Below are 23,849 nucleotides of genomic sequence, written 5' to 3' on the forward strand. Positions count from 1 at the left end.
AACATGAGATGACCATGTCATCAACTAGGGGTGGTGCATTGGGAGACAGTATCAGGGCTGTGTCATATAGTGGAAGGAACACTGGGCCTGGAATCAGAAGAAATGGGTTCCTATCTCAGCTCTCCTCTTAATTTCACGATTTTTGGCATGTGACCTCTCCACCTCTCTGGCCTTAGTTCCCTTTCTATATAATGAGGGGGAATTAAACCCAGCAATATGAAGTTCCTTTCAGCTCTGACATTTTGTGATAAATACACAGGCATGCTATGGAGATAAATTGCAAGTTTGGTTTCAGACCATCACAATAAAGCAGATACTGAGTCACATGCATTTTTTGTTTTTTCCAGTGCATATCAAAGTTATGTTTACACTATTCTATAGTCTACTATGTATGCAATAGCATTATGTCTAAAAAATGTACACACCTTAATTTAAAAACACTTTATTGTTAAAAAAAAAAAAAAAGAAAGAAAGAAAAAAAATGCTGACACAGGGGCTGGGCGTGCTGGCTCACACCTGTAATTCCAGCACTTTGGGAGGCCGAGGCAGTCGGATCACCTGAGGTCAGGAGTTCGAGATCAGCCTGACAATTGTGGTGGAACCCCGTCTCTACTAAAAATGCAGACATTAGCTGGGTGTGGAGGTGGACACCTGTAATGCCAGCTACTTGGGCACCTGAGGCAGGAGAATCGCTTAAACCTGGGAGGCAGAGGTTGCAGTGAGCCGAGATCATGCCACTGCACAGCATAAGTGACAGAGCGAGACTCCATCTCAAAAAAAAAAAATGCTGACACACAAAGTGAGCACATTACTGTTAGGAAATGGCACCAATAGACTTCCTTGACACAGGGTTGCCACAATATCTGGGAAGCACAATAAAATGAAATACCATAAAACCGAGTATGCCTGTAAGTATTTGTATAGTAAACAAGGGAGATAGATATATAATCTATTGTGTCAACTGGGCACGGTGGCTCATACCTGTAATCTCAGCACTTTGGGAGGCCAAGGTGGCAAATCACATGAATCCAGGAGTTTCAGACCAGCTTGACCAACATGGCAAAACCCCACCTCTAGTAAAACTACAAAAACTAACCGAGCATGGCAGTGCATACCTCTAATCCCAGCTACTCCGGAGGCCGAGGCACAAGAATCGCTTGAACCCGGAAGCGGAGGTTGCAGTGAGGCGAGATGGCGCCACTGCTTTCCAGCCTGGGTGACAGAGTGAGACTCTTTATCAAAGAAAAAAAAAGATATAATTGTGTCACTTATACTGAGTCTGTCCTGTCTAGTGTCTAGAAGGAAAGAAAACTTCTGTAACCAGCAACCCAGCTCACTTTGTAATGATAGAAAGGGTAAAATTAAAACTTACATAACCAGCTTTGAAATTAAAAATCTTTTTTTTTTTTTTTTTTTTTTTTTTGAGGCGGAGTCTCGCTCTGTCTCCCGGACTGGAGTGCAGTGGCCGGATCTCAGCTCACTGCAAGCTCCGCCTCCCGGGTTTACGCCATTCTCCTGCCTCAGCCTCCCGAGTAGCTGGGACTACAGGCGCCCGCCACCTCGCCCAGCTAGTTTTTTTTTTGTATTTTTAGTAGAGACGGGGTTTCACCGTGTTAGCCAGGATGGTCTCGATCTCCTGACCTCGTGATCCACCCATCTCGGCCTCCCAAAGTGCTGGGATTACAGGCTTGAGCCACCGCGCCCGGCCGAAATTAAAAATCTATGTGTAAATTTGATTTGTACAACTATAGGCAAATTTCAGACATTTAGGAACTGCCTATCTTTATTTTGTGAATATGCCTTTTTTCCCTCTTTTCCCCCCTCATTTGCATGTAGACGGTTAAGAGCTTATATTAAACACCCATACCACCAAAGAAGGAAAAGGGTAACATGGTATAAACGACTAATTTTATAACCAGACTTACCAATGAAAGATTGAGATAGAAAATAGGTGAAATCCTTTTACTCCATGAAAATGGCCTTGCTGTCATTTCAAACTATGCACTTTATGTGTGTTTATCAAAAAAAGTCAAAGAATAGAGAAAAGTCATGAAAGAAAATACAGGAGATCTGAAATCACACTATTGAGAAAGAACTTTTACATTCTGGAGACCCTTCTTTTATATCTGTCTGTTGATCTACTGGTTACTCACTAGCTATACTTGTATTTAAATATTTTCCCTTCCTCAGTCATTAAAAAATTTTTGCATTACCTTCCCTCTTATTTTTTTCCCCTTTTCTTTTAAAACATTGCCCCCTTTCTCTGTGACTTCAGTGTTAACTGTATATTATAATGTGTCTTTTCCCTGTTCACTTATGGAATCTTCCATTACTCTTGTAACAGTACATTGTGGAGATTCCTTCCAGTGTAACAGGTTTAATTGAACTCATTCATTTTCATGGAGAGCATAAATATGGGACATGTGTAGTACAGTTAAATTAACATATTCTCTTATTAATGGGCATTTGGGATATTTCCAGTTTGCGGTGTGTCACGGTCCTCAAGACCATCCTAATGTTCAGCGATTTACTGGAAGGCCTCATGGGACACAGCATACAGTTATGCTTGTATTTAAGGTGTATTACGACAAAATGGTGATAGCAGGTCTAACTGGGGAAATCTGTATTTTCTTTTCTTGTGTTCTCTCTCTCTTCAAGTCAATTCTTTTCCCCAGCAACAAAAATGTAGTAACACATTGTTGCTGTCCGGGAAAGCCCATTGATGTTCAGCACTCAAGATTTTTATTGGAACGTGTTACCTCCTCCCAGCCAAATACGTGACAGTATGCACAGACTACTGCCAACGAGGGAAACTGATTTGAGCGTTCAATGTCCAGAGTTTTTACTGGGGCTCAATCACATACTGTCTCTGTTGCTGACTTTTAGTTTCTAACCCCTCCTGGCAGTCAGGCTGATACCATTTCCTCTGGAGGTTAGAACTGATATGGCATGGCCCAAAGCCCCTATCATAAACCATGCTGTTAGACTGTCCGCCAAAGTCCCCAGGCAAATAAAGACAGGACATTTTATGAGTGTAGAGATAACCTCACATTAGTCAATGAAGGTTAATTTCTCACTACACACTGGCACATGCTCAAGAAATACTTAATGAGTGGGCTTGGATTTGCTAGGTTGCAGGATATGTGTATTTGTAATTTTTAAAGTATTTCCAGATTTTGTTCCCGAAAGAAACCTGAAGGAAATTGCATATTTAATAACAATGGCATTAAAGGGGTTTTTTCTTCTTCCCTCTTTTTATGTCCCATCATTTTATTTAATTTTGGTGGATGAGAATTAATATTGTTACTTTTTGCATTTAAGGTTGGATCTTTAGCTTATTTTTTATTGGCTTATTGATCATTGTCTCTGTCCATTTTCTGCTGCTATAACAAAATATCACAGACTGTTTATAATGAAGAGAGATTTGTTGGCTAGCAGTGTCAGCATCTGGTGAGGGCCTTTTTACTGGGTCGTCAAGTGACAGAAGGTGGAAGGGCAAAAGGGAGAGCCCGCTCCAGAAAACCCTTTATATGACAGCATTAATTCATTCATGAGGGTGGGGCCCTCATGACCTAAATGCTTTCCATTAGGCCCAACTCCCAACACTATCACACTGGGAATTAGGTTTCAACATGACTTTTGGAGGGGACCAACGTTCAGACTGTAACAATCACTTATGTATTGATTCGTAGGAATTTGTTTATTTTGAGATGGGGTCTCGCTCTGAAGCCAAGGCTGGAGTGTAGTGGAGCAACCTTGGCTCACTACAACCTCCACCTTCTGGGCTCAAATGATCCTCCCACCTCAGCCTCCCGAGTAGCTGGGACCACAGGTGTGTACCACCACACTGGACTAATCTTTCTATTTTTTGTAGAGATGGGGTTTTGCCATGTGCCCAGGCTTGTTTCGAACCCCTGAGCTCCAGCAATCCACCCACCTTGGCCTCCCAAAATGCTGAGATTATAGGCATGAGCCACCATACCAGGCCCAATTTGTAGGAATTTCTAATATATTTTGTATGCCGATATTTTGTTTGTTCTAAGTATTGCATATATTTTCTGCCAGTTAATTATCTTTTGATTTTTCAAATTCAAATTTTATGCTGTTTTCAATCATACAAAATCTCAGAAATATGGAGTTAGTTTTTCCCTTCAAGGATTGTACATTTTGCATCTTATTTTGGCAAATTCTTATCTAGCCTAAGGTGAGGTCAAAAAATTATTCTCTAATGACTTTTTAAAAATTTCACAATCAGGCCGGGCACGGCGGCTCATGCCTGTAATCCCAGCACTTTGGGAGGCTGAGGCGGTGGGTGGATAGCCTGAGGTCAAGAGTTTGAGACCAGCCTGACCAACATGATGAAACCTCATCTCTACTAAAAATCACAAAGATTAGCTGGACGTGGTGGTGGGCACCTGTCATCCCAGCTACTTGGGGAGGCTGAGACAGCAGAATCGCTTGAACCCAGGAGGCGGAGGTTGCAGTGAGCTGAAATCGTGCCATTGCACTCTAGCCTGGGCAACACAAGCGAAACTTCGTCTCAAAAAAAAAAAAAAAAATCACAAGCAAGATGTTCATGCCCCAAGAATTACTTGATTCTAGGCTCTCTACTCTCTTGTGTTCTGGTCCTGCATCACTAGCACACTGTCTGAATTACCCTAGGCTTCTGATAAATCATGGTATCTGGAGGGCCTGAACCTCTAATCATATTTATAAGTGCAGGCTCAGCTGCATACTATCTAGCTCTTTTAAAAATAGCTTTTGGGCTGGGCGCAGTGGCTCATGCCTATATTCCCAACACTTTGGGAGGCCGAAGCGGGAGGATCACCTGAGGTCGGGAGTTCAAGACCAGTCTGACCAACTAGAGAAACCCCATCTCTACTAAAAATACCAAATTAGTTGGGTGTGATGGCGCATGCCTGTAATCCCAGCTATTTGGGAGACTGAGGCAGGAGAATTGCTTGAACCCGGGAGGGGGAGGTTGCAGTGAACTGAGATTGCACCATTGCACTCAAGCCTGGGCAACAAGAGTGAAACTCCTTCTCAAAAAAAAGAAAAAAAAAAAAAAACCTTTGGCCAGGTGTGATGGCTCACACCTGTCATTCCAGCACTTTGGCAGGCCTGGCTGGGAGGATTGCTTGAGCCCAGGAGTTTGAGACCAGCCCTGGCAATATAGCAAGATCCCATTTCTACAAAAAAAAAAAAAATTGTTTTAGGTTAGCTGGGCATGGTAGTGCGTGCCTGTAATCCCAGCTACTAGGGAGGCTGAGTTGGGAGGATCACTGGAACCTGGGATGTTGAGGCTGCAATGAGCCGTGGTCATACCACTGCACTCCAGCCTGGGCAACAGAGCGAGACCCTGTCTCAAAAAATTTTTTGAAAAGCCTTTGGTGTTAAATTTTTGCCCTTTATTTTAAATTTTTTTTATTTTAGATAGGGTCTTGCTATGTTGCCTAGGCTAGACTCAAACTTCTGGGCTCAAGGGATCCTCCTACCTCAGCCTCCTCAGTAGCTGAGACTAATGGTGCATGTCATTACACTCAGCTTTTGGTTTTTAATAAAAAAATTTAGATTGTTTAATTCTAGGAAAAGCTATTAAGATCTTGATTGGAACTTAATTGAATTGATGAATTAGGGAGATTATATTTTTTTGACAATTCTTTGACTATGGCATCTCTCCATTTTTTAGTCCTTCAATTATGTTTTGTAACTTCTGATTTAAATTTTTGTGGCTGTTACGAATGCAACCTTTAAAAATATATACAGCTTTTTCAAATATGTAGGATGCTGTTGCCTCCTCCACCCCCCCATCTCTCTCTGTCTTTGTCTCCTTTCTTTCTTTTCTCGACGGAGTCTTGCTCTGTCACCCAGGCTGGAGTACAGTGGTGCAGTCTTGGCTCACTGTAACTTCTGCTCCCCGGGGTCAAGGGATTCTCCTGCTTCAGCCTCCTGAGTAGCTGGGATTACAGGCACCTGCCACCATGCCCAGCTAATTTTTGTACTTTTAGTAGAGACGGGGATTCACCATGTAGGCCAGGCTGGTCTCAAACTCCTGACCTCAAGTGGTTCATCCTCCTCAGCCTCCCAAAGTGCTGGGATTACAGGCATGAGCCACCATGCCCAGTTTGCTTTTTTAATGTATATCATACCCAGCAACCCTCCTGTTACATTGTTAGTTCTGATAATTTCCACATTTTCTTTTCAGATAGATTTTTGTCTAAAGTAATCATTACATGCTTCTTTCTTGCCAAACAATCTTCCTGCCTCAATTTTGATTCTTATATTATTAGCTTGGCTAAGCCCTCCTGTATAATATTGAATAGAGTCAATGACGATGGGCCCTCTCATCTTACTCTGACATTAAATGCTTCTCAGATATCATCAACTATGATATTTACCATGGAATTTGTTACCCATTAGCAAGTTATAGATGTTCCCTTCTATTCCTACTTTATTAAGAATTTTTATCATGAAAGGGAGTTTTAAAAGCAAGGTAGAATGAAAATGGTAACAATAAAATGGGAAGTATAGAGTGAGGTCAAAGCTAAAGCATTCAGCTGGGCGCGGTGGCTTATGCCTGTAATCCCAGCACTTTAGGAGACTGAGGCAGGCAAATCATGAGGTTAGGAAATCAAGACCATCCTGGCTAACACAGTGAAACCCTGTCTCTACTAAAAATACAAAAAAATTAGCCAGGTGTGGTGGCAGGCACCTGTAGTCCCAGCTACTCAGGAAGCTGAGGCAGGAGAATGATGTGAACCCAGGAGGCGGAGCTTGCAGTGAGCCGAGATCATGTCACTGCACTCCAGCCTGGGCAACAGAGCAAGACTCCATCTTAAATAAATAAATGAATAAATAAATAAATAAAAGCTAAAACATTCTAGGAATTACATGTCTGGGAGCTGCTTTGCTGAATCTCTTGGAGGTTGTTAAGGAAAGGAGGCATCTGAGATATACCAGATCAGACCTTCATCTTCTGAGCTTCCCACTTGTAGGCTGAAATTTTAAATTACCTAGAATAGGCCTGCCTTCTCTTAACTCCCAATTTGAAGGCTGCGATTTTAAATTAGATGAGAATTTACCTAATTCTATTTGATACATACATATCCTTATGAATGAACATTTGTTGACTGCCTACTAAATGACACAGGTATTGTTCTAAGCACTTTATTTGTAATAACTGACTTTTACAAAACACTCCTATTAGTAGTGTTCTATTATCCCCTTCTTTACAGATGAGGAAACTGGGTACAGAGAGATTAAGTAACTAGTCTAATGTCACAGGCAGTATTCAGCTGAGCCTGCACTCATATATGTGATACTGTCCTGCTTCTCCCTTACTATTATAGGCAATTAAGAGCTTTCTGAAGGGGAAGAAATTTTATTATTAAACTGATTTAATGAGTTACTATAATTGCAGTTTCAATAATTCGTTTTGTAAAATGCAACTGGTATAGCAGTTTTTGAAGTTTTCTAATTTTTTCCTTGTGTTAGGTTTGCCTTTTCACCATTGTCTGAGGAAGAGGAGGAAGATGAACAAAAGGAACCTATGCTGAAAGAAAGCTTTGGTAGTCATAAAATTCACCTCTTATTAGTACTTTAAATGTTCTTTTTCTATAAGTACATTGTTTATCATTTTGTAACTATGTTGTTCCTATATTTGGTATGGGATGAAGTTAGGGTAAAGAAAATAAGGGTGTGAATCTTAAGATGAAGCCATGGTAAATTCAGTAAGTATTTGCACATTAAGTATCCATTTTACTTGCTAGAAGTGAGCTAAAAATTTTGCTTTGAACTTCCCAGCATACATGTAAAGATGGAGAAACATCTGTTGTATACTTCACAAGTATTAGAAAGCTTAAACTAACCTTGGGGCTTTTAATTTAAAAAAAGAAAAAAAAAGTTCTGAATCCATTTTGCCATCATTGTCGGTCTGTTCACAAAGTTAACCAGTGTACATTTGTTTTCTTCTACAGAGGGAATGAAAATGAGAAGTACCAAACAAGAGCCCAATGGAAATAGTAAAGTTAACAAAGCAGTAAGTATGACTTTTCCATTCGTCTTTGTTCTTTGCCCCATCTTCCAACCCTCAGTAGAACTACTAGAAGAAAACAGGAAGCAAGTTCGTGACATTGGTCTTGGCAATGATTTTTTTTGTATATGACCCCAAAAGCACAGGGAACAAAGCAAAAATAGAGAAATGAGGGTACATCAAACTATAAAGCTTCTGCACAGCAAAGGAAACAGTTAACAAAGTGAAAAGGCAACCTACAGAATGGGAGAAAACATTTGCAAACATTGCATCTGTTAAGGGGTTAATATCCAATTTATATAAGGAACTCAGTAGCAAGAAAATGAATAGCCCAGTTTAAAAATGGGCAGTGAACCTGAATATAGATTTCTTAACATAAGACCTATATGGCCAACAAGTATGTGAAAAAATTTTCGTCATTACTAATCCTCAGGGAAATGCAAATGAAAACTACAATGAGATAACACCTCACACCTGTTTGAATGGCATTTATCAAATGAAGAAATAACAAGTGTTGGCAAGGACATGGAAAAAAGGGAACCCTTGCACACTGTTGATAGGAATGTGAGTTAGTATAGCCATTATGGAAAATAGTATGGAGGTTCCTCAAAATTAAAAATAGAACTACCTTATGATCCAGCATTCATATCACTGGGTATATACCGAAACGAAATGAAATCAGTATGTCAGAGAGATACTTGCACTGTCATGTTCATTGCAGCATTAATCACAGTAGCCAAGATACAGAATCAACCTGCATGTCCATCAATAGATGAATGGATAAGGAAAATGTGTATTTCAATACACAGTGGAATACTTTTTTTTTTTTTTTTGAGACGGAGTCTCGCTCTGCCGCCAAGGCTGGAGTGCAGTGGCCGGATCTCAGCTCACTGCAAGCCCCGCCTCCTGGGTTTACGCCATTCTCCTACCTCAGCCTCCCAAGTAGCTGGGACTACAGGCGCCCGCCACGTCGCCCGGCTAGTTTTTTGTATTTTTTAGTAGAGACAGGGTTTCACCGTGTTAGCCAGGATGGTCTCGATCTCCTGACCTCGTGATCCACCCGTCTCGGCCTCCCAAAGTGCTGGGATTACAGGCTTGAGCCACCGCGCCCGGCCTACAGTGGAATACTATTTAGACTCAGAAGGAGATCTTGTCATTTGCAACAGTGTGAAGAAGCCTGGAAGATATTATGTGAAATAAAATAAGCCAGGCACAGAAAGACAAATACCACATGATCTCACTTACGTCGAATCTAAAAAAGTTGAATTCCTAGAAGCAGAGGGTTGAGTGGTGGTTACCAGGGGCTGTGGGAGAACTGGGGAGATGTTGGTCAAAGGGATTTTTTAAAATGTTTTTGGCCGGGCGCGGTGGCTCATGCCTGTAATCCCAGCACTTGGGGAGGCCGAGGCGGGTGGATCACAAGGTCAGGAGATCGAGACTATAGTGAAACCCCGTCTCTACTAAAAATACAAAAAACTAGCCGGGCGCTGCAGTGGGCGCCTGTAGTCCCAGCTACTCGGGAGGCTGAGGCAGGAGAATGGCATGAACCCGGGAGGCGGAGCTTGCAGTGAGCCAAGATTGTGCCACTGCACTCCAGCCGGGGCGACAGAGCGAGACTCCGTCTCCAAAAAAAAAAAAAAAAAAGTTTTTAAAAATTAAAATATTTGACTTTTCTGTCAGCAGTCCCATTTGTGAATGTACTGCTACAGAATTACGAAAGACAAGATTTAAGACCTTTATGTCCTTACTTGAGATGTATTATGTGGTGCATTTTAGTAACGAGTGGTATTTGTATGTTCCCAGCAGGAAGATGATTTGAAGTGGGTAGAAGAGAACGTTCCTTCTTCTGTGACAGATGTGTAAGTTTTTGAATGATTACGACAAGAATCCTATTTCAAAGTTAGTACTACTTTGTTGTTATTTTAAATGAGCAAGTTATGCTCATGAAAATACAAGATACTGAAAAATAAAAGAATAGGAATAATCTGCAAACAAAATTAATTGGGTTTATTCATTCAGATGACATTTCTACTTAGAAAGATTTAGCTACTGGACGGGCGCGGTGGCTCAAGCCTGTAATCCTAGCACTTTGGGAGGCTGAGACGGGTGGATCACGAGGTCAGGAGATCGAGACCATCCTGGCTAACATGGTGAAACCCCGTCTCTACTAAAAAATACAAAAAAAAACTAGCCAGGCGAGGTGGCGGGCGCCTGTAGTCCCAGCCACTCGGGAAGCTGAGGCAGGAGAATGGCATGAATCTGGGAGGCAGAGCTTGCAGTGAGCTGAGATCTGGCCAGTGCACTCCAGCCTGGGCAACAGAGCGAGACTCCCGTCTCAAAAAAAAAAAGATTTAGCTATGTAGTAGATCTTAAAATGAATGGGATACTCCTTTTGAAATTTTTTAGTTCCTTTCCAGGGCTATAATTTTAATGAAACATTGGTCCTGTCACATTGCAAAATTCGTTTTTTTTCTATACAATTTCTGTAACTGTTGCTTACTGTATTTGCTGTTTATTTTCCCTACAAGGGCCATTAATAAAATTCAAATCTTAGATGATAATAAAAAAGCTTTAAATTGCATTATTCCAATGTCTTTTATGAACCATTTGTGGCTTTATTTTACATTGTTCAATTCAGTATTTCTCTCTCTCTGCAGAGCACTTCCAGCCCTTCTGGATTCAGATGAGGTTGGTACTCAATACACATGCATAAATTGTGTATATGGTGACTAAGTAGAAAGTCATGAATCGTCTGTTCATGGAGATTCTCTTTATTTGACTCAGTAGTGGCCTGAAAACTGTAGTTTATATAGTTGAAAAGGATAAGAATAGAAATACTAATAGAGTTCAAACATTCAAGAATCTTTCCTTTGCATCTGTCTATGCATGTTTCACTTTTCAAAGTTACACGGTCAGACTTGAGAATGTTTTTGTTGAAATTGGATAGTAAGTACAGTACTCTCCACCGTCTAGTTATTTTGTCTGTAAGAAACGCAAATTTAACCCTAATCTAATACTGGCAAAAATAATAAGGAAAAATATTGAGAAAGGAATATAGTAGACCAAAACAAAATCTAAATTGTTACCTACTATTTAATAATATTTATGTCACTACCTTCTTCAGATAGTAAGGATTATAATTAGTACCCTTAATATTTATGTTTTTAATCTTTTACTTTGCCTCCATACAGTTAATCTAGAAGGCTTCACATGAAGTCTTATGTTAGGATTGTGGGCCAGGTACAGTGGCTCATGCCTGTAATCCCAGCACTTTGGGAGGCGGAGGCAGGAGGATCACTTCAGGTCAGGAGCTTGACACCAGCCTGTGCAACGTGGTGAAACCCCATCTCTACAAAACATACAAAAATTAGCCAGAGATGGTGGCATACACCTGTAGTCCCAGCTACTTGGGAGGTGAAGTGGGAGGATCACTTGAGCCCTGGAGGCAGAGGTTGCAGTGAGCTGAGATCATGCCATTCCAGCCTGGACAAAAGAGTGAGACCCCATCTCAAAGAAAAAAAAAAAAAGAATTGTGGCCTGAGTTCATGGAAACTAGTTCTGGACATGTTCTAATATTAGGTCATTATAGAGTTTTTGTTTGCTTGTTTTTGTTTTTTTTTTCAGGAAGCCTTTTGGAAGCATCTTGTCTGATTCTGATTCATTGTGTTAAATTGGCTTCTAAAAATGATTTGTTCATTTCTCACTGACATGATATTTGACACAGCATGTACAGTATCAAATTCCTTAGCTGTTCTATGCATTGAAATAATTGAGAACTCTACCATTCACATTTGAACCTATCTGCCAAACACTTTGCTTTCTGCGGTATATTCTGCTGTTCCCACATCTCCCTCTTGAGGTCTTCCTCTGCTAATTATTTGTCTTTAGGGCTTCCCTTTGACTTCAGCTCTCCATGAGCTGCTATAAGCAGAGAAGGCTGATTAAGTGAAACATGATTGTGCCCTTCATGGGAATGCAAGTTTGCTATAGTAATTTGGTGGCACTGAGTTCAGCCATCTGTTCATATTTTTCTCTGTGAAAACACTGTCCAAGAGTTTGCAAGTATACATAAGGCTTTTTTGTGGCAAGAAAACATAATGATATCTACCCTCTTAACAATTCCTTTAGTGTACATTACAGTATTGTTACGTATAAGCACAATGTTGTACAGCAGATCTCTAGAACATTTTCATCTCGTTTAACTGAAATTTTATGCCTGTTGAAGAGCAACTCTTCCTTTCTCCCTCCCTCAGCCCCTGGCATCCACCATTCTACTTTCTGCCTTCGAGTTCTATTTTAGATAACTCATAGAAGTGGAATCATGCAGTATTTGTCCTCCTGTGGCTTATTTCACTTAGCATAAAGTCTTCAAGATTTATCTAAGTTGTAGCACATGTCAGAATTTCCTTCCTTTTTAAGGCTGACAGGTGTTCCATTGTATATAGGTTAACATGTTATCTTCATCCATTTATCTGTCAGTGGACACTTGGGTTATTTCCATACCTTGACTATTGTGAATAATGTTGCAGTGAACATGGGAGTGCACATGTCTCTTTGAGATCCTGCTTCATTTCTTTTAGGTATATATGCAGAAGTGGGATTACTGGATTATATGGCAGTTTTTTTTTTTAATTTTTTGAGCAGCTTTCATACTGTTTTCCATAGTGATTGCACCATTTTACATTTCCACCAGCGAGGCACAGGGGTTCCAGTTTCTTTCTTCGCCAACATTTGTTTTTTGTTTTTTGATAATGGCCATCCTAACAGGTGTGAGGTGATACCTTGTGGTTTTGGTTTGTATTTCTCTGATGATTAGTGATGATGAGCATTTTTTAATATACCCGTCAGCCATTTGGAAGCCCTCTTTTGAGAAATGTCTCTTCAGTCCCTGTCCCAGTTTTTAATCAGGTTAGTTGATTTTTTTTGCTGTTGAATTGTAGGGGTTTCTTATATATTTTGGATATTAATCCTTATCAGAAACAGTCCTATGCCACATTTCAGTCAGCAACAGACCACATATATGACAGTGGTCTCATAAAATAATACTGTATTTTTACTGTACCTTTTCAATGTTTGGATATCTTTAGGTACCCAAATACTTACCATTATATTCCAGTTGCCTTTGGTATTCAGTACAGTAACATGCTGTATAGGTTTTTAGCCTAGAGCAGTATGTTTATACCATATAGCCGAGGTATGTAGTAGGCTATATAACATCTAGATTTGTGTAAGTATATTCTGTGAAGTTCACACAACTATGAAATTGCCTAATGACACACTTCTTAGAATGTATCCCTGTCATTAAGTGATACATGACTGTATGTGGTATGCATATATTGTCTCCAGTTCTGTAGGTTGCCTTTCGTTCTGTTGTGTGCTTCCCTTGCTCTGCAGAAGCTTTTTAGTTTGATGTAGTCCCGTTGGTCTGTTTTGCTCTTGTTGTTTTGTGCTTTTGGTGTCATAGCCAAGAAATCACTGCCAAGACCAATTTCAAGAAACTTAGGTTGTCTTCTAGGAGTTTTGTGGTTTACAGATCTTATGTCTAATTCTTTCATCTATTTTGACTTGGCTAAGTCTTTAATCTATTTTGAATTGATTTTTATGTATCATGAAGATGAGTTACTTTTATTCTTTCTCATGTGGATATCTAGTTTTTCCAGCACCATTTGTTGAGGAAACTGTCAGTTTCCCCACTGTGCAGTGTTGTCTCTTTTTTCGAAGATCAGTTGACCATATATGTGAAGTTTTATTTCTGGGCTTTCTATTTTGTTCCACCTGGTCATAGTATATGATTCTTTTAATGTGCCGTTGAATTCTGTTTTCCAGCGTTTTGTTGAAGGTTTTTGCGTCCGTGCTCATCAGGGATATTGGCCTGTCGTTTTCTCTTCTTGTCATGTCTTTGGCTTTGGCATTAGGGTAATGCTGGCCTCATAGAATAAGTTTGGAAGATCCTTCCAAATACATTTTTTCCTCTTGAATTTTTTTGAAAGAGTTCAAGAAGGATTAGTGTTACTTTGTCTTTAAATACTTGGTAGGACTCAACTAAAGAAGCCATCTGGTCCTGGGCTGCTTTTTTGTTGGGGTGTGTTTGATTACTAATGGAATCTTGTTTCTTGTTGTAGGTCTTACCAGGTTGTGTTTTTTCTTTCCTCCCCGCCCCCAAGATTTTCTATTCCTTGATGATTCAGTCTTGGTAGGTTGTATACTTCTAGGAACTATATATTTTGTTCTAGGTTATCCAATTTGTTGGCATATTTTAAAAAATGTTTTGTATATTTTTGTTGAAATTCTTACTTTGTTCATGCGTTGTTCTCCTGAGTTTGTTTAAATTTTCATGATAGTTATTTTGCATTCTCTTTCAAATAATTCCTATACCTCTGTTTCATCAGGGTTGGTTTCCAGAGATTTATCTTCTTCCTTTGTTTGGGCCATGTTTCTCTGATTCTCCATTTTCCTTAATTCTTTGTGTTGGTTTCAGTGCATTAGAAAAAAAGTTACCTTTCCCGTGTTCATGGACTGGCATTGTACAGGAGAACACCCTCACCAATCATCCTGCATGGAGATTCTGAGGACCTCTCTAACCCACTCTGTATTATATCTTTTCTGGACTTCTGCATATATATTCCCAATCAGAGGGATTTGCTGGGTTTTTCCCTCCCCGGGAATTTATAATCTCTTGCTCCCTTTTGTGTTTATCTGCTGTATCATGGGTCTCTTGGAGCTAGTGGCATAGCCCAGCTCTTTTTTATTTATACTGACCCCAGGCACCTAAAGTATACTGGTCCCATCTGTGCTTCAAACCATTCCCTACAGAAACTATTCCCTCAGGTAACCTCTTACAAAGTTGGAACTTTTTCACAGTCCAACTCTCCTCCCTAGGGAAAAGCTGGGATTTGGGGATGTTGGGGATTCTACCTGCTTACTCTGCACTGAGCTGGGGGAGGGGCTGTAGTGAGCTCATACTTGCTAGTCCAAACTTCCACTTTTGATTTCAGCAACTTCCAACCTGGGCACTTTGTTGTTAGCTCTTGGATTCAGGCAAGACAGAGAACAGTCTCTTGTGCAGGTTCCAGAAAAGTCAGAATGTTGGGTGTACATTCCAGTCATTTCCTTCCCTCTCCAAAAAGAAGCTGGGAGCTGAGGGTTTCCACCCTATCATGTGGTACTGTACTGGATCCATGGGAAGGGAAGAATTATGGCAAGAGGGTGCCTCAGATTTTTCTGCTGACTTTGATACAGCTGGTTTCATGCTTTCCTGTAGTGCAGAAGACCCTCAACTGGTTTCTGGATTTCTCACAAAGGGAATTTTTCCATGTGTTATTGAATCAGTGTGTCTGTAGGGGGAAGGAGGGTCCAGGACTTCCTGTTCTGTCATCTTGCTGACATCACTTTCTCCAAGGCCTTTTTTTCACTTAAAACTGAAAAAGAACTTAAATGAATTACAGGAGAAACAATGTACATGATGGACCAGGAATCAAAATGGCATAAGGCTCTTCAACAACATCTTTGGAAGCCAGAACAAAGCCTTTGAATTATTTTCAACCTAGAATTCTGTACTCAACTAAACTATCATTATGAGGGTAAAATAAAGATGTTTCCAGCCACACAAGAAGTAAAATAATTGATGTCCTATATGCAGTTTCTGAGGAAAGCAGTAGAAAATGTTCTCCACAAAAATGAGGAAGCTAAGAAAAAGACTTGGGATCTAGGAAATAAAGGGTCCAACACAGAGACAAGAAAAATTCCCAGTATGATGTAAGAAATTCTCAGGTTGGCAGCTGGGCAACAAGCTTGGATGGAGTAGAGAACAGAGTGCATCGGAAAGGATATTTTTAAGAAAAAGGGAAACATCTATAGATTATCTGATGTGATTGATTATATTCAAAAAGGATTTGTAGTTCTGTCAGTTTGTAATACAACAGTGAGAGGTACTTAGCAAATGAAGCAGAAGAAAAATGAAAATTAACTCTAAGGTATAAAATTGCCTAAGAAGGGAAATTTAACGGTAGTGCATTAATTATTGTAATTGAAATGGGATACTGTAAATACTATATTAAATTAAATGTAATTTTATTTTTTACATGATTTTTAAAAATTGTAGTAAAAAACACATAAGAAATCTACCCTCCTAACCATTCTAAAGTGCAAAGTGTTAACTATGTGCACATCTTTGCCCTCATCCTTCACTGGGTCTTCAAGTTAAATTCCTGAATTAGAGGAAGTACACATTTTTATTAAAGCCTAATCTTATGTAAATATTTGTTTAGTCATCTTAACTGACGCTATACATTTCCTTCTGAGTGCTGATTTGCTGTCCCGAAGCCTAGAGCTTTTGATTTAGTTGTTCTTGGGTGAGGTCTGGACATCTGTATGTTCAAAATCTTCAGAAATGTTTAGGAACCATTTCTCTAAACATTTAATTAACATAAACAAGTACTCGTGGAAGATGTTTGCTTGGATAGTCTGTATAGAAGATATTTGGAATATAGATCATTTGAACCTAATATACTTAAACCTTTTTTGTCCCTAGGAACGAATGATCACACACTTTGAAAGGTCCAAAATGGAGTAAGGAATGGGAAGATTTGCAGTTAAAGATGGCTCCTATCAGGGAAGAGATCAGCATCTGTGTCAGTCTTCTGTACGGCTCCATGGGATTAAAGGAAGCAATGACATCCTGATCTGTTCCTTGATCTTTGGGCATTGGAGTTGGCAAGAGGTGTCAGAACAAAGAGAACATCTTACTGAAAACAAGTTCATAAGATGAGAAAAATCTGCAAGCTTCATATTTACAACACTGATGCCCCCTTTCCTCCCAGACTCTGACTGGATGTTCATGCAACTTAAATATGTTGTTCCTGAACTTTCTGTAATGTTTCATTTTTTTAATCTGACAAACTAAAAAGTTTAACGTCTTCTAAAGGACTGTCATCAACACCATAATATGTAATCTCCAGGAGCAACTGCCTGTAATTTTTATTTATTTAGGGAGTTACATAGGTGATGGGGAAAATTGTTAACTACCTTTAATTTTCCTGGGAAGTCAAGGTTACATCTCGCAGAGGTTGTTTTGAGAAAAAAGGGCCCTTCTGAGTTAAGGAGCCATAATTCTGTGAGTGATCAAAAGAAAAAAAGAAAAAAGAGAAACTGTTACAGTATGATTCAGATCATTTAAAAAAGCAAAATCAAGTGCAATTTTGTTTACAAATGGTGTATATTAAAGATTTTTCTATTTCAGATGTACTTTAAAGAGAAATATTAGCTTAACTCTTTTGACATCTGCTATTGTGACACATCCCATTGCTGGCAATGTGGTGCACACTCCGAAACTTTTAACTACTGTTTTGTAAGCCTCCAAGGGTGGCATTGCAGGGTCCTAGGCAATGTTTTGCTTGCCTTTATGCAGAGAGGTGCTCCAAGTGCTGTGATTGAGCACCATGCTAGAGGAACTGTAATGCTTCAGAAGTGGTAGCTTATACAAAGGAAACAGGTCCTGCTGGCTTAATTTAAACAGTTGTTGCATGAAGTAGTGTGGAGGCCCTGGACTGCTGCTCATTCTTTAGGATGGACTGTTCTGGTATCTGGTATTGGTTTAGAGCCTGTTTATAAGGGACATCACAAGGTGATGGGATTCATTTGAAGCACTCTATTTCTGTTTTAATGGTTTTATCCAATTTTGCCTTCCCAAGATTTTTGTTCTACATAAAATGTTCATGCCACTTTTTAATATAAAAAAATTTAACAAAATTAATGTATTTTTCTCATTTTTTTCAAACTTTTTCTGAAGACCCTTTCTCTCAAACTCATGAAACATTTCCTTCTATGGCTTTTATTCTAGATTATCTTATTTTCTGTTAAAACCAATGACCACATGACCATAATCTTCACTAACTCATACTGCAGTGAAAGTGTTAATCCTTAGGTAGTTTCTCTACAACTCTTTGCTATGGTGATTTTAAAAAAAGTTTCTTGGGAAGTATCTCTGGGGAACAGCAGTCTGAAGAACTGACTATATTCTCATGCTAATTCATTAGCCAAAGGCTGGTGGTACTGTTACATGCTGCTATTGCATATTAAAACTTAACAGATGAATAATAGTTGTAATGCAGCAAGATAGTTGGTCAAATTATTTTTTTAGGCTGGTTTGATGTTGACTTGAGACTAGGGGAAAAAAAAAAAAAACCCTTGTGTTAAGCAGGAGTGTATAGTACAAATTCTATAGCTTGGGCCCTGATAATTCTACTTACAGCTTTCTGTATTACTGGGAATGGATATAATGTGTCATTTCTTAGGACAGGTTCAGAAGAAATTTATAGCTTTACACTAATCTGTAAAACAATATAAACCTTAGGGTTTTGGGCCTGAACAAAAAGGTACTAGACCTTCTTCCAGCACAACAGCTGGTAATTCTAAATTTTTAAGAAGGTGATCAGCTTCTATGGTGAAAATCAGCTGTAACACAGGATTTGTTTAGCAATTTTTGTGTTTATGACTACTTGAAAGTGTACTTTCACTTGATTATCAGAACAGCATTTGGCAAAGATGGGACAAGTATTCCTAGTTTACATATGAAGAAATTGATACCGTGTAAAAATAAAATGACCAGGACCAGTTTTGTTGGCTTCATATCATAGATTTACCCTTTTTCTTTTACATTTTTGCTTTAAACCCAAATGCTTAATTTTTTGATCTGATGTTTTCCTAGGGGGAAATTACCAGATATAGATCATTCTTGCAGCTCAAACTAAGTTGTTTTTTAAGTCTTCAAGGGGAATACTAAGGTAACCTCAGACAGTACAGGTCCCGGGTCCTGTAGGAGGAAGAGCCATGACACCTTCCTAAAAGGAATATTAGGATATAAGACACAACTTGGGAAAGTTGAATTGGCAGGAATGTGATCATCAAATTAAAAGGAGGCTTATTTCACTCACTTCCAAGAGTTAGTGAATCATCTGTTGCCTAAACTCTTGCTACTCAAAATGTGATCCAGGGACAAGCAACATCTGGGAGATTTTTGGTGCTCAGTTGAGGGTCTTACTCTGGTCCTACTGAATCAGAAGAGGCATTTTAACACTGTCTCTAGGTGATTTGTATGCACATTAAATTTGAAAAGCATTGGCCTCAAATGGTTCTCAGGGTGATTTTGCCTTCCAGAGGACATACAGCAAAGAGACATTTTTATACCTCTGTAGGGAAGATACTGGCATCTGGTGGGTGGAGGTTAAGGATACTGTTAAACACCTTACATTGCACAGAACATGCTCCCTCCCCCAACAAGAAATTATCCTGTCCTAAAGGTGGGTAGTGCTACCACTGAACAACCCTAGCCTAAGATAGTGGTTCTTAAGCTTTTAAATGCATGGACTCACCTTGGGGTTTATTAAAACACAGATTACTGTTCCAGAGTTTCAGATTCAGTAGAACTGGAATGGGCCTGAAACTGCATTTCTAACAAGTTCATAGGTGCTGCTGCTACTGCTGTGTTGCTGGTCTAGAACAACCATGAAAGCATAAAGGTAAGGTGCTTGTACTAATTGGGATATAATGGTAATACTAAAGCTACCATTTATTGAGAGCTTAGTGTGTGTCAGGTGTTACCAAGCGCTCACGATACTGGATCACAGGTATTTACACAAATCATTTTGCAGATTAGGAAAGTATGGTATTGAAATAAATTTTCTAAATCACAGCTGATTTCCTAATTGGTAGATCTCCGTCTGAGGTCTGACGCCAAAGGCCGAGTTTTTAACCATCACGCCCACTGCCTAAAACAGTTCTAAGATTTAAGAGTTTGCTCCTTCTATGGTAAGCCCATGGCTACTCGGGATAGAGTGGCTCTGCGTCCACAGTGACGATGGCAACTCAGCAACAAGTCAATTCCTTGAGAGTGCACTGGGAGGAAGGGGCGGGACTTCGACTGCGGAAGGGGCGGGCCTAACCAGCAGGAAGTCCGGGGTTGACGATGGCTGTGTTGTTGAAGGGCCTGTAGCTGGGGGGCCACCTGGCCGGATTCCGGTCTACTCTTAGCCCAGCCTCGTTCCGGACCCCAACCCGGCCCGGAACACTGTGGGCGAGACGGCGGTGACGACTCTCCCCTTGCCGCCATGCACGACGCTTTCGAGCCAGTGCCGATCCTAGAAAAGCTGCCTCTGCAAATCGACTGTCTCGCTGCCTGGGGTGAGCCGAGGGGCCGCGGGGCCGAGGCGGAGTCAGCACAGGAGCGGCCCGGAGCTTTTCTGAGGCCGGGGAAATGGACAGGCGTTCATCCGTGTGGGCTTCGGTTGGATGCTACCCGAGAGGGGCTTGGAATGAGAGAAAGCAGAGAGATGACCACCGGCTGTAGACATCGATGTCTATGGGGCTGCTTGGGTGATCCCAGTGATCAGTCATTTAGGGGAGTTCCCCTTGCTCTTGCTCCCTGTGCAGAGTGGGAGGATGAGCTTTCCTTTTTAATTGTGCTCAGCTTTAGCCCATTTTGATTCCCAAGAAGTCTTCATTTTAGAGGGCCAAAGCAGTAAGAAGTTCTCAGCCTGCCAGGGGCTTGAGTTGTCCAGATGTTTGTGTTGTTTTCTAGATGAAAGTCAACCCTGGTTTTGGGGGCATAGAACAAGTTAACACCATATGCTTTTTTTCCCCTATAGTGATCACTCGTTCACTTCTCATTCCTGTAGGGAACTCATGTAGTTAGCTAACCTTTGAGTCTACCCAAGTGGTTGATTACCTTATATCCAAAGTGTCCAAGTTACCCAACTCTTTAGGCGGAAGAGTTTCCAGACTGTCATGAAACCTAACCCATAAAAACTAGCATAGTCCTTTTGGGATTGACTAGTGCAGAAGGCAGGGATAGACATCTCTTGTGTGCTCTGAAATACAAATTAAGGTTTCAGGGATAACGATGAACATTGTGCTCTTATCTATGAGTGACTGGTTTGATATCAGCCCCCAAAGACCGAGGAAATCATTTCTAACTTTCCTCCTAATGTTTAGGTCCTAGAAATCAAGGACCATAAAAAGATGATTCAGATCCCTTAATCAGATCTTATACTGGGCTAGATAGGTAACCATGATGGGCCTCATGGAATCTTGGTGTGTCTGATATTGTGTGCATCAGCTGTTCACAGTGTCACTGAGTCATCCTTGCAGAGTTCTTCATGATTTCTTCTGTAGGGTTCTTTCACGAAGAATTTTGATGTTAATGTGCACCCTTCCTCCTTTAGCAGCTCTGGGTCTCTTTAAAATCACACCTCCACAGTAAGCAGTTCTAGTCCTTTGGGTTAAGAGGAGAATCCTGTTTCTGTCATTAAATGCTCTCATTAAACATTTAAATAGAGAAGGAGAAGGTTTTTAAATGAAAGACGTGACACTGCATGAAGGGATTAATTCCCCCATTGCTTCATCAGATATATGTATTATTAGGTGCTTACATGGGCCATTCTCTTTGCTAGGGACAGTAATACAATGATGAGTAAGAAACGGTGCCTGTGCTCCTAGGACACACATTGGGGGGACAAAGACATGTGAACAGATTATGATACTAGAGACATATGGATGAGGGGGTACCCAACTCAGCTAAGGACATGTTTCTGAAAGGCATTAAGGATTAATGCAGCTGTTGCCACACTTGACGTAGCGCGTCAGAATCCTTGACTCCGATCTCCTGTTGGACCATTAGCACATAGTGCTCCTAGACTCTCAGTAACTCCACTTTGTCACAGTAAAAATTCCTTGCACCTGTGGTTTTCAGGAACACAGTTTTGAAACGATAGGTAGCTTTTGGCCTTCCTTGATCACCCACCAAACAGGAGAAATGCTCTTTGCTTCCTAAGGTGCTTTAGTACATATTAGGTTACAAGAGACCATTAACTGCCTCCTGCTTCAAAAGTGCTTTATTTCCAGATTTGAGCAGCAGTAATTATTGCTGTTTCTAGTCATTACCCCTTTTTAACTACATTGTGCCTTTGGATGCAAAGTTCGTCCGGGAATTTCCAGAGGCAGGTCACACAGGGCCAAATAATATTTAAGGTGTAAATGTCTTAGAGACAACATACTCTCTCTCCTAGGAAATAGAAATCAAGAGGGCCGGGCGCGGTGGCTCACGCCTGTAATCCCAGCACTTTGGGAGGCCGAGGCGGGCGGATCACGAGGTCAGGAGATTGAGACCATCCTGGCTAACACGATGAAACTCTGTCTCTACTAAAAATACAAAAAATTAGCCGGGCGTGGTGGCGGGCGCCTGCAGTCCCAGCTACTCTGGAGGCCGAGGCAGGAAAATGGCGTGAACCCGGGAGGCGGAGCTTGCAGTGAGCCGAGATCGCGCCTCCGCACTCTAGCCTGGGTGACAGAGCGAGACTCCGTCTCAAAAAAAAAAAAAAGGAAATCAGGGGAACATGATGAGGGTGATTTCTTTCTAAACTCCAAATATGTATAATCCTGCTGCCTTTTCAGCATCTTCATTTGGATGTCTCATAGCATAACCAAAACAGTTCTTGATTCCTCTCCCCTCAAACATGCCTGTTCTCCTGTATCTTAATCTCAGCAAGTGGCATTTCTATTTACCTGTTTGACTAAGGCCAAAAGCTTTGGAATCGTTCTTGACTTCTTTCATTCTATTTTACACTATATCCCATCTATCAGCAAATCTTGTGTGTTCTACCCCAGAATAAATCTGAAATCCAGTCATTTCTGTCTTGATAATTACTACTCTTGAAGGCACCATCATCTGTCACCTGAATTACTGTAGTAGTCTTCTCATTGATCACCCTATATTTGCCATTTTGCCATTTTCAGTTTTTTATCTACCAGGTAGAGTGAAACTTTGAAAACCTAAATCTGATTCCATCCTCTGCTCAAAACCCTCCCGTGGTATTACATCACAACTAGAATAAGTTCCAAAGTCTTTACCCTGTCTGGCAACATCTGACGTGCTGAGGCCCTGGTAACGTCCCTGTTTCCTGTGCACTTACCTCTCATGCCTTTCTGGTACCAGGCCCACACAGCCTTCCTTGTTCCATCAATGCACAAAGCACATACCCACCCCAGGGCCTTTACACTTGCTGTTTCCTCGGCCTGGCACTCACTTGCCTTGGTATATATGGTTCATTCCTCATTTCACTCAGTTCTCTGCTGAAATGTCACCCAAATCAGCAAAACCTTCCCTACGTATCCTATATAAAAGAGATTGCCACACCCACCAATGTGCTATTTTCTTAGCCTTATCTTGTAATCATGGGTCACCATCTACTGTTGTTTTATGTATTTAATTATTATTGCATCTCTCACTCCACATTAGAATATAAGTTCCCTCAGGGCAGGAACTTCGTTTTCTACATTGCTATATCCGGGGTACCTAAAACATTTCCTGACTCAGTGGGTATTCATTAAATATGTATTTAATGAATAATGTTGATATGAATAGTAATAGCTTGCAGTTGTTAAATGCTAATCTGTATTAGGCTTTTATAAAATAAGACTCCATGTTACAGAAGAAGGACCTGAGGCTTAGATAATTTAAGAAATTTTTCCAAGGTCACATGTCCTGTAAATCATGTCTGCTTCTAGAGCCTGGTTCCCAAACTTGAATGTATATTCAAAGCCTGTAAAAAAAAAATGCAGACTTCATGTGTATATATGAGTATCTGTATGTCTGTATATACATACATACCTATATTTTCCAGAGAAACAATGGAAAGATAACTCAAAAATTACTAAAATGATGCCCATAGCAGAAGGGAGAGGAGAGGATAAGATGGACAATGATAGAAATTAGACTTTTCATCGTTTTAGCTTTGGAACTACAAAAATGTCTCATGAAAACAAA

At 40.4% G+C, this 23,849-nt stretch overlaps 2 protein-coding genes across 9 annotated transcripts in view; both read left to right on the top strand.

Annotated features, from left to right (window-relative positions):
* TMEM87A (transmembrane protein 87A) overlaps positions 1–17,779 on the top strand; it is a 67,519-nt gene extending 49,740 nt beyond the window's left edge. For all 5 annotated transcript variants that reach the window (XM_033190435.1, XM_033190432.1, XM_033190433.1 and 2 more), the window contains 5 exons: positions 7,495–7,568; positions 7,977–8,038; positions 9,836–9,891; positions 10,690–10,720; positions 16,563–17,779. In XM_033190435.1, coding sequence (XP_033046326.1) covers positions 7,495–7,568; positions 7,977–8,038; positions 9,836–9,891; positions 10,690–10,720; positions 16,563–16,604 — 265 coding nt within the window. In that variant the 3' untranslated portion in view covers positions 16,605–17,779. The remainder of the gene's footprint in view (positions 1–7,494; positions 7,569–7,976; positions 8,039–9,835; positions 9,892–10,689; positions 10,721–16,562) is intronic.
* A 2,186-nt stretch (positions 17,780–19,965) lies between these two features.
* Positions 19,966–23,849, top strand: part of VPS39 (VPS39 subunit of HOPS complex) — a 48,544-nt gene continuing 44,660 nt past the window's right edge. For all 4 annotated transcript variants that reach the window (XM_033190444.1, XM_033190446.1, XM_033190445.1 and 1 more), the window contains exon 1: positions 19,966–20,209. In XM_033190444.1, coding sequence (XP_033046335.1) covers positions 20,137–20,209 — 73 coding nt within the window. In that variant the 5' untranslated portion in view covers positions 19,966–20,136. The remainder of the gene's footprint in view (positions 20,210–23,849) is intronic.

The sequence above is a fragment of the Trachypithecus francoisi genome, unplaced genomic scaffold, assembly GCF_009764315.1.
Source record: "Trachypithecus francoisi isolate TF-2019V2 unplaced genomic scaffold, Tfra_2.0 Lachesis_group3, whole genome shotgun sequence".
NCBI lineage: Eukaryota > Metazoa > Chordata > Mammalia > Primates > Cercopithecidae > Trachypithecus > Trachypithecus francoisi.